At 33.4% G+C, this 15,888-nt stretch overlaps 1 protein-coding gene across 1 annotated transcript in view; it reads right to left on the bottom strand.

Moving 5' to 3' along the window:
* Positions 1-15,888, bottom strand: part of LOC126811421 (neural proliferation differentiation and control protein 1) — a 50,528-nt gene that overhangs the window by 4,480 nt on the left and 30,160 nt on the right. Inside the window, exons 2-6 of the mRNA XM_056101526.1 lie at positions 13,872-13,916; positions 12,113-12,337; positions 10,543-10,609; positions 2,166-2,330; positions 1,806-1,905 (exon numbers count right to left, since the gene is read on the bottom strand). Of these exons, the coding sequence (XP_055957501.1) occupies positions 1,806-1,905; positions 2,166-2,330; positions 10,543-10,609; positions 12,113-12,337; positions 13,872-13,916 (602 nt within the window). The remainder of the gene's footprint in view (positions 1-1,805; positions 1,906-2,165; positions 2,331-10,542; positions 10,610-12,112; positions 12,338-13,871; positions 13,917-15,888) is intronic.

The raw sequence follows: 15,888 nt of genomic DNA, 5'->3' as shown, positions 1-15,888 counted from the left end.
TACATGGAATATCAATTAAAATGAAGGCCATTATCTGTACAATTGAAAATTACACATCTAATTACACTCACAATTATTAACAAGAGCAGCGCTAACGCAGCAATATACGTCCACATTCCTGTTTTGTTTGATATGGTCCAGTTTGCTTTGAGGGTCTGTGAAATAAAACTGGGTTGTAGGACTGCTATCAGTTTAACACTTCGTTCACATTAACAGAACACAATTTTTATTTTAAAACAATCGATGTCTTTATTCTAAAAGCATGACGTTTCGAATAGGTATGCAAAGTTTCAAAAGGATCTGTTAAGAATTGCGGTCTGTAGGCAAAACACAAGACACACAAACATTAGGCGTGGCTCTGTCCCAAGGGGTCGAGCATGCACCAAAAATAATAATAGAGGTCGGCCTTAGGATTAAGGAATAAGTATAAAAAGTAGCCTTAGGCTATAAGGAATAAGTATAAAAAAGTTTTCAAGATGATCGATTAAGAAATGCGGTCTGCAAGTGACACACAGACATAAAAAAAGAAAATGGGCGTAGCTCTGCCCCAGGGGGTTGGGTATTCACCACAAATAATAGGGATGTTCCTTAGGATAGAAGGAATATGTATGCTAGGTTTCAAGGTGATACGATAAGAAATGCGATCTGTAGATGACAAACAAATAAATAAATATAAGGGATGGCCGTGGCTCTGCCCCTGGCGGTCGGGCATGCACCAAAAACAATAGGGATCATCGTTAGGGTATAAGCAATTCATATGAAATTTTTTCAAGACGATTGATTAAGAATTGTGCCCTGTAGGTGACACACAGACATAAAAAGAAAATGGGCGTGGCTCTGCCCCTGGGGGTAAAAAAACAATAGGGATCATCGTTAGGGTATAAGCAATTCATATGAAAAAATTTCAAGACGATTGATTAAGAATTGCGCCCTGTAGGCGACACAAAGACACACGAAAAGAAAATGGGCGTGGCTCTGCCCCTGGGGGTTGGGCATGCACCCCAAACGATAGGGATGTTCCTTAGGGTACAAAGAATGTGTATGCAAAGTTTCAAGATTATTAGTTAAGAAATGTGGCCTGTAGACGACAAACAAACAAATACTAGAAATGGGCGTGGCTCTGCCCCGGGGGGTCGGGCATGCACCAAAAACAATAGGGATCTTCCTTGGGGTATAAGGAATAAGTATACCAAGTTTGAAGAAAATCCATGAAGAATTGCGCCCTGTAGGCGAACCACAGACACACACACACACACACACACACACACACACATACATACATACACACACACACACACACAGACAGGGGCGACGGCATAATACGTTCACATTATGAATGTGGACGTATAATAAAAGTGTAGATGTTAAATCAGACTATCAAAGGAAGTACTCGAAAGGGTTGAAAACCTCAATGATTAGGACAAGCGGATATTAAGCTCATTTTTCCTAGGATAGCGATAAATCTAAAGGTAGGCATGACTATTAATACAGGATCGAAAAAACTAGTCAGGTAGTAGAATAACTGACAGAAATGAGTGATAACAGGCCAAAATCTTTAGTAATGTAATGTAAGTGATTAATGCATGTGCTTTACATATTACAAATGCTAACAACATGCTGATGTTTTATTTGACATTATCCAAAAAGCCTTCAATTTTATTTTTATTTCTTTTCGATCATACTCGACTATTTACAAACATAGACACAGGGCTAGATTATCTCTGGTATAACAGAGTGTCCTGCCGACTAATTTTGCTACAACAATTTCTTATGTCTATTATTTATAAATATTAGATGTGACTTACTGGGGCGAGTCCGGGACATTCATAAACTGTGTAATCTCCTTCTTCATTCTCTTCTTCTGATTCATCTTCAGATGCATCGTGTTTCATTTCACCATTTGCCCTACAAAAATAACATTCATCCATTAATACGCTGGCATTCAAATTCAATATAACAAAATTCAAAGTCTTCCTTCACCTTGTACCAAGACATTGATGCATAACTCAATCTTTTGCAGAAATCGTTGAGCCAAAAGAAAACGCCTTCTAAGTTCTGTGTGTATATCAAGGTTTTTGTTATTTTCAAATCCAATCTATTTATTGACAGGGAATCATCATGATAAATAAAAATAGACATTATACAATAGAAGACAGAAAACTTACTTTTCCATGGCAATCATTTGTTGTTTCTGATGTTGATAATGATACATCTGAGCACTCTGAGCTAATTTGCGATCTCCAGGAGATGGAACACGGTCTTTGTTTGGTCCAGAAACACCGTAGGCTGGATATTCTACATCACTGGTAGCTTTTGCGTTTCGATTCAGCCTGAAAATACAGAGACATTCAGCTTATTATTAATAGTATATAAAACTCTGTAACTTTGCGATCTTTGTCTCAGCCAATAATGACATTACCATAATCATACCTAGAATGACAAAATTCATAAATAACAGACAGATGTCCCCCACCTTAACCTCAAATAAGAGGACACTCATTGGGGATGCTCAATTGAATTCCCGGGTTGAATTCTGTCAAACCCAAAAATAGTGACAATCGAATGAAAATTGGATTTGGGGCTAGAAGGCATGCGCTGAGTGCATGAGAAAATATCTTAACCAATCATGACAGCTGAAACATATTCATTAGGTTTAATTACATCACTATTCTACACACACCACCTCCATTGTCAGGACTTTCAGAACTGTGACAGGACAGAATTTCGCGTCACTCGATTGCAATTTCATCAATTCAGAACGTTCTAGTCTGACAATTAAGCATCTCCATTAATTACTTCCACATTTACCTTTTTATAAGACTTGAACCAATAAAATTGCTGATCACTCTCCTCAACCTGATCAGAATATGCTCATTATCAAATTTAATCATGTTATAGATGTAATGAAAAAATATCCCTAGTTTCATCACTCTCACTTATTTAGAATCAAATGTGTTATGTTCCAAAGCATTGAAAAATCAAATGCTTATTCTATAATCTTTGTAGCATACAAGAGCATGAGTAAATGTGTAGCAAAACTTGAACAGAAGCATAAATTTGTAGCAAAACTTGAGAATGAATGTTTGTGGACAAAGGGCTGATTCAGTCATTAATCTTTTGATATTTGATACTTTCAAAATAAAATGCAAAGAGCAAGTGGTTGTAATGTTTTAATGTAAGTAAACTCTATTATTTTACTGGAAAATTAAACAAAATATTGAATAAGTGACATATTTAATGCAGTTATTAAAGTCCCAACTTACAGCAAATCAGACAGATTAATTGCAAATCTACATCTTAGGTTACTTAGATCCTTTGTTGGTAGAATGTTTAATAGATTTATACAACACTACACCATACAAATTACTTTATGTTCCCTTTAAAGTTTCATTTCCAAGTTGTACTAATTACAAATATTTCACTGAATGATACTATCTAAGCAATTACCTATTGAAAGATAAATAGTATTTAACAGTATCCCTATCCCCTCAAGTTTGGTGTAATTGAGTATAAGAATTTTATTTTTCAAAAATAATGTAATAAATAGTATTGCCAATTGCATGAGAAAACATATTGTTTACAAATACCATGGTAGTGAAAATATATGCCATTTTAATGTAAATAAAGTTGTTATTATGTAATTAAGCACACCTGTTTTACAAAAACCTTTATGAAGAAAAGACTGACATATAGTAAAAGATAGAATTATTACTTTACTAATTTAAAAGTCGCAATATGAAATCAATAGAAACCAATGTGAACTTCAAATGGACATAACTTACACTACGAATGATTGATTGAAATACATTTGGACCAAAATATTTTTTAATAGCAGCAATTATAATTTTTAGGTTGGGACTTTAATACTGTTAGATCAGTTGACTGAGGCATTGCAATCATTATCAAGTTTTGTCCAATATTTTAATACACTTTAATTATGATTCTCCAAAAAGTTCAAAAGACTACAACTTTGACTTAGTTTTTGAAATACAAAATGATTAATTTAATTTCAATTGAATGATAGATCGTGTTCAGTACAGTGTGCTGAATTTCAGCTGCACTGTAAATACATTATTATTACTATCATTATTAAGTAACAGCGGATATGATCTACAATTGACTGTTCTGACAGAACTATTTTGGGTGTTATAGTTTATCCCCTGTATGACCATATCCCCAAAAATTGACAGGGTGGACTGATTTATGTCTAAGTATGTGATTCAAAAGCAAAGAGTGAGAGAGAAATGGAGTTTAGCGTCAACGACACAAACTTGGTCATTTCGAACTAACACACGGTTCAATTTTATTTCAGTAATTCGCTAGCTCGTGGAAGGTCTTTAGCTGTGTGAGGAAACTGGAGAACACAGAGAAAACCAATGAGGTTGGACAGGCAACCCTACTTCTTGTAACGTACTAGCGGGGAATCGAAGCCATGCCACACGACTCAAAAACGACCTTGTGATTTTACGCGTAACTACTAGACCACCCAATCAAGTCTGGGAGTATAGCTCATTCATCATCCTTTAAATTAATCAAATTATCTTCCCCTATGGAGACAGCTTCATCTTCTTGTTCGAGTCTATAAATCATGAATCTTCAAGAAAATATTCATTATCATGAAGACATTTGTAGAATGGTACTAATCCAGATAACAGGACCAGTTATGTCAGATAATGATGATCAACATGCTATTAAAATGGTTTTAATATTTTAAACGCCTTATACTTATAATTAAGAAGAAAACTGGCTAGTTTATGCTTAATCAGATTCAGAGCTTGATTATACTCACAGAGTAGGCCTACTTCTAATTTGTCATAACCAAAAGAACTAAAAGGTCAAAACAGGACAAAGACAAGTACCTACCAAGCATTTATATAATTATGTATATAGGTGGATCTATTTGATTCCATTATGGTAGATCAATTTCTTACAATCAAGCTGACAACACAATTTGCTGGCTGAATAACCCTGAGAAAGACTCTCTCTAACAAAGATATTTCACTTAAATCAACTGACCCCTTTCTGACCCTGAATGCAAATAAATGCACATCCTCAAATATTTAAGGGCTTTGAGTGACTAGATGCAGTGGACAGTATATTATAATATGTCAGTTACTATGTATATTTGACTGTAGGGGGTATAAACATCAGACAGCTGAGTATTAATGTCTAAATGTCGATACATGACACCCATCAATATACCTAAACATGTAGATTGCACAATGTGACAGTCACATGTAAACTACAGAAAGGTGGTTTTAATTCTACCCAAAAGCCCAAGTTAATGTTTGTAATTTCTAAAATTAAATAATATCAATGTTTAAAATACTGTTAATGTTTAAAACAGGTAATAAGGCACAATTATTCAATTTTAAAATGTTAATATCTTCAGAATTCCCTTATATTATGTATCAAAAGTAGGCTATATCTATCCTAAGAATAAGTATCTAACTGTAGCTTTTCTGTTGGGTTGTTTGTATTGTCCTTGCAGGTAGCTTACATTGTATATTTAAGAAAGAAGCACTAGCACTTCGGAAATTCTTTTATTATTGTCCACAGTTCGACTACATTGACGGCATCATGCCTAATGCTTTTATCTCAAAGCCAGAGCTTAGATTTTTCATAATTAAGTGTATAATGAAATAATAGGACATTTTCTTTTTTGTTGAATCGAGCATGATTTGGGTGACTACTATATGGTAAACACTTGCAAACTACAACATTGTAAAAGTTGAATCTCTGATAGGAATATCAGTCCAAAAATGGTTCAATTCCTTTCAATATTTACAAAGATACGATGAACTGAAATTCCAATGATCTATGCTGCTCCCTGTGTAAACAAACATACTGTTTCGGGGGGTTGGGTTGGGTTGGGTTGGTTGTCCGAATGGTTAGTGCGTGCTGTGTCATGTTTCATAAGGTCTGTCATTGAGTCAACTGGCGTGGTTTCGATTCCCCTGTTGTATGTGACAAGGAATGGGTCGCCTGTCCAACCTCGTGGGTTTTCTCTGGATCCTCCGGTTTCCTCCCACTGCTAAAGGCCCCTAGACGCAAGCGAATTATTGAAATAAAATTGAACCATGTGTTAGTCTCAAAATGACATAGTTTGTGTCGAGTGGACGTTAAACCCCATCTCTCTTTCTCTCTTTATGTTTCGCGAAATCTAATTTATGGACCTGCTTCAATTCGACTGAATCCAAGCTGGGAGATTATCTAGCCTTGATCTAATTTATGGACCTGCTTCAATTCGACTGAATCCAAGCTGGGAGATTATCTAGCCTTGATCTAATTTATGGACCTGCTTCAATTCGACTGAATCCAAGCTGGGAGATTATCTAGCCTTGATCACACACAGCTACTTTAATCTATAATAATATGCATGTTAATTGTTATTTGTATTTCTAACAACAGATATTGAACAATCTATTATTATTTCTTACTAGAAAAAAAATACACAAACCGGTACTTGATTTAATTCACTATTATCTAACATGAGATTTTTAAGAAATAGTTCTTACCATGTCCGAATATCTGTTAAATTCTTAATAAATTTTCCTCTATTTTTCCGTAAAGATTCAAAATAAACAGCCATAGTGATGTAAGGAGTCAATGAGAGTGAATAATGACAAAGAAGTTATGACAACTAGCAGCGTAATAACATCTCTAGGGGTATAAACAGATTTTATAGGCCAATATTTTAGGTGTAAACAACAGTAACAGTTATCTAACAGATGGCTCATGTTTAGGGTATATGATTATTACTCATTATAATCAGAAGGCCAATACAAATAATATATTGCTGTGCATTCAAGATTTTGAAATTTATGAACCAATCATTATTTTTGTATAATAGAACTGCTACCAACAGAGTAAATTGATGGTTATAGAATAGAATTTTATTGCATCGAAAAACGGTTTGATCCAAGTTTATATATTAAAATATATAAAGTGGGCTCAAACTCAACCTCAATCGAACCATGGACCTTATAATAAGGTATTATAAGGTCCATTATCGAACTGAAACCAGATGTTAACTCTGTTTCGTTTTTTTTGGGTGTTTTTTATCTTGTACTTCATTAATATCTGTCATTTCATTAATTAAAATGTCTGTATTGTAGCATACTGGGCTGCCTTTTTTGGCGAATTATGTAAATTAGTAACATTAAATTTATTGCATGGATAACCAATAAGATAAACAAATATTATTATCCTTGTGGCCTTGATTTTCGAGTACTGTATATAGTTATCAATTATGATTATCACTATATTTAAATGTAAATGAACTAATTATAGGTTTAGAATTAATTAATACCATATCATTTCATACCAGCTGTCAAATCATTGTTCACTCAAACAGGTGGACCTCTATCATAAAAAAATATGACTCTTGTGAAATATTCAGTGCCTGTATTATATTTATCAAATTTCATTACATTCTTTCCTGCTAAGAAAATACATAGAATCAATAAAAGTAGACTAACTCTTTAGTTCTGGAATTAGCACATAATGCCAATAAAATCCTTTTCAATACTGGTTTTAAAATATCCTACATGTGAATGGAAAATATTTGTCTGCTTTCAAAAGTTCATGAAGGATAAATAATAATATAGAGCTATATTTTTTAAACTAATAGATTAAATATAAAGCAGTGTAATGGATGGACCATGTGAGTATTCATTAATAGAGAAAACACTTTGTCAAATTGTGACACACCCCACACCCATTCTCCATAAGATGTGTTCATTTACCTGTTTCCCATGCTGAATATTAATTATATAATCTTTCACCCTATCACGTAATCCAATCAACAGTTTCTTTACAAATCAACTTGATGGATTAATCATAAATCCTCAGTTTATTTACAAATGAAGCCAATCCAAAAAAATTGCATCACAGAACAACTTCCTTGATACCATACATATTCCTGTTATGTAACATATAAGCTAAAAATAAAAATACTCTTGTATTTCCTTGTTTGAAATACTATATAAATAATCCTAGATCAAGATAACTACATAAGAAATTCAAAAATGTATTTAGTCTCATCAATTCCCTATCTCTCTCTTTATCTTCCTTTAGTTTAAACAACAAAATTCACACATGTAAATATTTAATATGTTAACTTGTAGGTAATAATGTATTCTGTAGTTTTGGTCCTTTTTCTGTTTTTATAAATGATGTTTCAAATAAGAAAATCAAATGTTCTTCAATACCAAGATACGCTATTATTATAGTTTTATCCAATGTACATATATATTCCTTGATTTTCCTTGCAACAGAAGATGTGGTCTCTGTTAATGACACATGTTGTGCAGTTCTTTATTTGTAAAAAAAATAAAAACTATAATGAATTCACAATCTCCCTTTTATCTTACTGGGTAATATCCTTTGTTTAAAACATCTGCTATATATCACTTTAATGCACAATCACATCCCTGATTCCACCGAATCTAAGACTTTTGAATTAAGATTTTCAGTAATTAACAGAATCTGGAGAAACATCACTGCTGATCATTTGTCACAATCATTTAGTCTTTCTAACTCTACATCTAAGTCAGATAAAAAAAAAAAATCATACAAGCCAAATTTAAAATAAAACAGGTTTTATAAAGTTTAAGAAAACCTAAACGGATAATTAAGTCTTGTGAATCAGAAGCGTATAAAGAAAGTGAAATTTAACTAGATTTAAATCTGTATTTGATTCTTTTGAAATCTTGAAAAATATATCTAGTTTCCAAAATCCAAAAACAACTCCAAGTATCCGATTTTAAAAACATCCATAGAAATGTTCAATGTAGGAATCAAATAATTTACAAATACATGTACGAAATGAACATAAGTAATATCTATACAATAATCTTCTATCAATGCATTCATCTGAATATTTGATTTCATTATATATGTGATTAAAATGGGCGTGGACTGAACTGAAACAGATGACTAACTCTCATAATAATAAGAATAATACACAAGTAGTGATTGTCATTTCAATTAAATTATACTCATCAAATTTACTCTTGTGGAAAATTTACTTTAGATTTGTGTTTATGTATGCAGTAGATAATTAGAGGGTTATGCAGGAAATCACATATTATGTACAGTATAACAAGCAAATGGACCACCATGCTAGCCAATCAGATTCACATAATCTCACACCACAGTCTGCTTAAAGATACATTATGTAAGATTTAGATAAAGAACTAGCCATTCTTGCTATAATAGTTCGAAAGTAGATGATGTAAAATGAATAATTTGAAAATTTCATTCAAATTACTCTATTGCAAGCGAAGATATTAGCCTTTGAAGGTTTGACAGACGTGTGCAATAATTTCAACCACCATACTGGTTGATCAGAGCTAAGTCTCGGTCCTCCATATTTGATTAAATCAAAGTATCGCTGAACCATTCTAATCTATTTAATATCGGAGAAATCTGATGCCATCAAGAGTTGATTAAGGCCTGGATCAGTTAATAAATGTCTAATTAATACTTTAGAAAACATTTCAGGCCTAAAGAAAGACCTGCAATAGGCAGATTTAGTTAACGATGCCATTCTCTAGATCAACATAGATAAATAATCACTAGTTGCTGAATTTAATTTTTTGGTGATAGGGTATTAAGATTATGGTACTTGCAACTCGAAAATTGCAGATTAAATTATTAATTCATGTGAATATCTTTTAAATTGTAGAATAAAACCCTAATATAAAGGCCACCATCATTATGAATGATTAGGTGTGGTCCTTCTCACTGAATTTCAAACAAATCATCATTACTGCCTATCATAGAGACAACATCTTAGTTTACACTCACTCATATCATGACCCTTCAAATTATGAGATGGTTAACCGAGTATGATGCTTGCTCACTAACCAGATGTAGAAATGTAAGATGTTAAACTCCATTTCATTTAAACGCACGTGTCCTATTTTAACCCGAAGATCAGCCGATTAAATATCTAACACTATAGGCTCCTTCACTATCATTTTTTTTTACATTCTACTAGAAAATGTACAGTGGAACCTCTTGATGATAGACACAAGCCAACAGTGGGCACGATGTCCCCTGCTGAAATCCGAAAATAAATAGATTTTGCATATTAATTAATTGAACATTTGTCTTTTTATCAAACTGCTTATCTATCCTCTTAGTCTAAGCAGAAAATATTGACGATCGAACTCAGTCAAGGCTTTAAAATGCCTGGTAGTGAAACTCTACACCAACTTTCATTACTCTTCAGAAATTAGAATAAAATATTAATCATTAACTCAGTCAAGACATTCACCTAATGAACATCTACACCAAGTTTAAGCATTCTACCTCAATTAAAAATAGAGTTGTTGTGTTCTAAAGTCTTGACCAATCAAATTGCTTATAACTACTTAGCCTAAGCAGAAAATTCTCATCATCGAACTTAGTCAAGGTATTGATATAATGAATCTATATTCTGAATTTCACCACTCCCAACCAATTAGAACCAAAGTTATCTTCAACAGGCGGGGGACAATTAAACATATTTAAATTTACATATATTGTACTTACTTGAACCAACAGACACCTGCCATTATTAATCCAACTAAACCTGCTACACTACACGCAGCAACAATAACTGAAAAGTATCAATTATAATTACACATATTAAACAATCTACTATCTATTGTTATTAATACTATATATTAGTTCAATTTCTCATATCTTGTAGTTTTTTATTTTTAACCAGCCAGGCAGGATACGCCCACATTTTGCAAGAGATGGATAGAGAACACGCTAAAAACAAAAACGATTTTTTGTACAATCAGGGGCAATAATCCATTGGTTTGCAATGTGCTAATATCAAAAAGAGAGAAAGAGAGAAATGGGGTTTAACATCCATTCGACACAAACTAGGTCATTTCAGGACTAACATATGGTTTAATTTTATTTCAATAATTCGTTTGCGCATAGTGGTCTTTAGCAATGGGAGGAAACCGGAGGACCCAGAGAAAACCCACGAGGTTGGACAGGCAACCCTACTCCTTGTCACTTACAACCGGGGAATCGAAACCACGTCAGTTGACTCAATGACAGACTTTATGATACAGTGTGCGCACGCTAACCATTCAGGCATCCACCCCCCCTTTTTGAAATATAAAGATATGTTTTAAGTTTCATCATAATTGGATAAAAATTGTGACCTCTAGAGGGTCCATAACCTTTGAATTACATACTTATATACAATTTGCATATAAAGAGCGGCCATTTTGTTGGGCAGTTTCATTTCGATTTTCCCGAAATTCCAATTCAACCTTCATTATGGTGGAATGGTGATATATCTAAACGGTTGTTAAAATCGGAAAAAAAATTGTGACCTCTAGAGAATCCACAATCTAAAAATGCGATTATTTGACATATCAGGGTTTACGTTCGGATATGTGTGATTATCAAAAGGAACCAAGATCTTTATGATAAAAAGATATATTTAAAGTTTTATCCAAATCGGATAAAAACTGTTTCCTCTAGAGGGTCCACAACCTTGATATACATATATTTACACTATTTGCATACAAGGGGTGGCCATTATGTCCGTCACTTTTTGTCCGATTTTCACGAAATTCAGACTCAACCACCATTAGTGTATAATTGATATATTCACACGTTTTGTTTTTAAATCGGATAAAAATTGTGAACCTCTGGAGGGACCACAAGCCAAAAACATGATTTTTCGTACAATCAGGGGCCATAATTCAGGAAGTTACGGTCCGATATGCGCGAATATTGAAAAGGAACCAAAATCTTTGGATTATAAACATGCATTTCGAGTTTCATCAAAATCGGATGAAAATTGTGACCTCAAGAGTGTCCACATGCTAAAAACGTGATCGTACAATCAGGGGCATTAATCCATGAAGTTATGGTCCGATACATGCCAATATCGAAAGGAACCAAGATCTTTGGGAGATAGACCTATATTTCAAGTTTCGTCAAAATCGGATAAAAATTGTGACCTGTAGAGTGTCCACAAACAAATTGTGGACGGACATGGGCGACGGCAATATACATCCACATGAAAATGTGGGCGTATAAAAATCTGTCATAAAGGAGTGTAAAATTTATAACTTAGGACAATACTGACCTATAAATAGAACTCCACTAGTTGGTGTTCCATGACTACCGAGTCCGGTATTTCCGTCTCCCGGATGCTGTACTTGTGGTTGTGCCTGACCAGGAACAGGAGGCTTGTCAGTCTGATTAACTTTAGGACTGTCTGTTTGTTTCACCGGGTCCGCGTCTGTATCACTAGTTCCGGGTTCGAGGACATCTTTCTTTATTTCTTGTATGCTTGTACGACTTGCACCAGCTGTAAAAATAAAAGTTGAACTAGGTTACCAGGCTAAGTCATACAAGTGGTCCTTTAATTTTGTCACATTGTGAATCTTTAAGTTTAACGAGAGTATTTATAAGAATAGATTAGAAAGTGATCAAGGGCCAGAACTCAAGATAACAGAAATTTAAAAAAATTTGTTAAGATTCTTCCTTTCGCTAGAGTGTTGACATTCTTTTACAGGATGGACATGGGCCATAATTCCAGAAAAAAATAAATGGGTAAAATTCAAAAGGATTCTGTGTTTAACTTATCTAAACAATGCATACAAGGGCCATAACTTGAGAAGTACAGTACTAAACAATATTTTTTTAGGCTTCTGTGCTGTGTATCACTTCTTCATATCATTAACTTCAGGGATACGGTAACTGCTTTGCTTAAAGAGCATGTGACTTATTGGCATTTCCAGATGATTCTAATTGGATGACATTGAAAGGGGTGACGGTACATTGACTGTAGGCCTCTGCTGTAACTTGTACTGTAAATGTAGTAGTATCTTAGTACATCTAGTCAGGTTATATCAGCTGTTACTCCTCTCAATTTTGGGAAAGGTACAGAAAGCAGACTGCTTCAGAAATGATTCCCTAGTTGCTGGAAACAGTGCGGCCTATGATTATTTATGAACTTTTGTCAATAGCATAACTGGAAACCTGCCTAAACGATTACATATGCACTTATGCAGTGTTTCAGCATAATACCCTTTTCTTTCAAGTGACAGAATCTGTGCAAAAGTTTCTGGTATTACTATCAGCACACATGTAGTTTGAATGTATATTTTCCAGAATTACAAATTGTAAAACATAGTCTGAACTGAAGCTAGATTAGTTAAGGGGAAATAACTCCATTTATCTCTTGCTTTCATGGTAGTTTATGCAGGTGGAATCCACAGGCACTTGAAGGAATTAAAATAAAACTTCTTACTACTGCTTGACAAGTATTACTAATAACACAAGGTGAATCACCCACCATATTTACATTGGAAGGTGTATAATGATCAAATAAAGTCTCATTGGCAATAAAATGACAGAAAGTGTTAGAACTAATGAGTATTGTGATATGATAGCAGACGAAATATCTTCAACAATCCAAAACAATATGGTGAGTGATTCACTTTGTATTATTAGTAATACTAGTCAAGCAGTAGTAAGAAGTTTTATTTTAATCCCTTCAAGTGCCTGTGGTGGGATATTAATATCACACAGTTACTGGACTATATGAAAAAATAAAAAAGGTTAGCCTATAGATAAAGCTGTGACCATGGACATTATTGGGTCCATGCTGTATAAATTCAAACACACCGGAAATGTCCCAAATTGATCAAGGTATGAAGTTTGGATTTGAAGCTCTGTGGGAATTATATGCCTCACATTAAACCAGCTCACAAAATTAAATTGAGAATCTTTTTATCATACATCATATGTTTTATATTTTTAATTAATGACAAACATAAAATCATTGTCCCTTTTCCAAGTTAAAAAGAAACTGGGTATAATAATAATAATATATTTACCTTTATCTATGAGTTGTTGTAAAGTTAAATACTCTGGAACCTCTTCTGAAAGCACAAATCAAAAACAAATTAAAATTCTGCCAAAATATCTGCAACTAATTACATATGGAAACTGCAAGTTAGTATTTCAAGTGAAAAAGTACCACAGAGATTCAGCTAGTTTTGCAGAAATAGGATAAAGGTTTCTAATAAGGGTCTTATACAGAAAATTAACACCATTGATTCATTGAAATATATCTAGTCTGGAGTCTGGGATGGCTACTTCATCTTTATAACTGATGTAAAAGATAGTCATGATTAAATGGGATTTTGGTCTATAAAGATAATATTCACTCTTCTATAGTTGTCTATCATACCATCATTTACCAAATATAAAGATGCTATTCACCAGATTTGCAAGACTTTAAGAAGACACCATATGCCATTACATGAGGTCAATGATCATTTGAGTGATTTTGAATTCTTTATAAACTATTAAATGTTTTATAAGTTGGATCTCCAAAAGGAATATCAGTCCAAAAATAGTGCAATGCTGCTGATTTTTTTTTACAAAGATATGATGCATGTACATTCAGCATCCTCTGAAGACGATACAAACAAGCCAATGTTACCTACATGTTTAAGTGTTGGGTAAAAACTTCTGATAGGCCTCTTTTAAATATTATTAAATCCATGTTATCTATTTTTAATATTTTGATTTTGTTTTATTTGAGTATGTATTTCAATGAGGATTAAGCTGTTAAAATTAGATTGTGTCCAAAAAATGCATAATGGTTATCAGAGACTATAAATTTAATACTGTTTATTCGAGCGTTAGACAGGTGAGTTATATTCGTGATGGAACTACTAAGCCTAAGATAAGAACTAGTAATTACAGTGTTATTTCAGAAATTATTAGACCCCAACTGTCAATCCATCATTGTAGCTACATGATCAATACGTTTACGCGTTATAAGCTAAGACCACTGGCAGCCGTATCAACCTGTGTCCAAGATCTAATGTAGATATTGATCAACTACGAGAATCTATTATCATTGGATTATCATCCTCACCATTCCCAACCAGTACCGATTACCAATTACTAGTAGTCATTGACGTCAGTACATTCATATAGTGTATATATTTACAGTATTTGGTCACTATGGCAACTTATTGACACATTGTAAAGATGTCCTCCAGTGGACAATCTGACCCAGTGAAGTGATTATTTCGGTCACATATTGAATAATGAGAAAATGGTTTTATGATCAACCTTTATAAAGTGACCTATAGGAGTCGGCACTAACATGTACACGCTAAATTGCTTATCAATTTCTTTTATGTTTAATGAATAAAATGGGAACTACGGTACAGGGATGGTTTTAGCAGACGGTAACATTGATCAAAATTTTCAGATAATTTAAGTTTTTTTTTCTCAAAATGTCCTCCTAGTTTGATGCCATTTTATGTAGGATTTAGTCATTTTGAATAAAATGTCATATATATCAGAAAACATTAAATAATACCTCTATAAAATAGCAAGCTCTCTTATATTTGGGTCAAAAATAATTATAAAATTGTTAATTTGACTGTTTTTATTTGTTGATTTGATTTGTACGATTACAATCTGTCTTGGTTCTAGTTTCACGGCCGTAAATAAAACCAATGTTAATATAACTGAGCAGTGGGAGGAAATTGGAAAAGCCACAAGGTTTAGTTCGTTCCTACTCCCTGTCGTGTACAATCTTGATCCTAATGATCTGCAGCACACATTGAGATGACTTTGACCCCCCTTCCCCCCAACCCAATTAAGTAATATTAATATTTTAACTACTTAGATAGTATCATTACTTATTACTATCAATTATTTTTCTCAACTCTATATATAGGAGATAAAAAGCTTTGTTATTGTTATGTCTTCTCGTTGTTTCTTCCAGGCATATTGATGTCTTATAGATAAGACATGGTGAAAAACATCAACAGACCCATAGGCATACATATATTCAATTAAGCTTACGCTGTAACTATAATAACTCAG

The sequence above is a fragment of the Patella vulgata genome, chromosome 1, assembly GCF_932274485.2.
Source record: "Patella vulgata chromosome 1, xgPatVulg1.2, whole genome shotgun sequence".
Classification (NCBI taxonomy): Eukaryota; Metazoa; Mollusca; class Gastropoda; family Patellidae; genus Patella; species Patella vulgata.
This window is presented reverse-complemented; position numbering and strand designations above follow the sequence as displayed.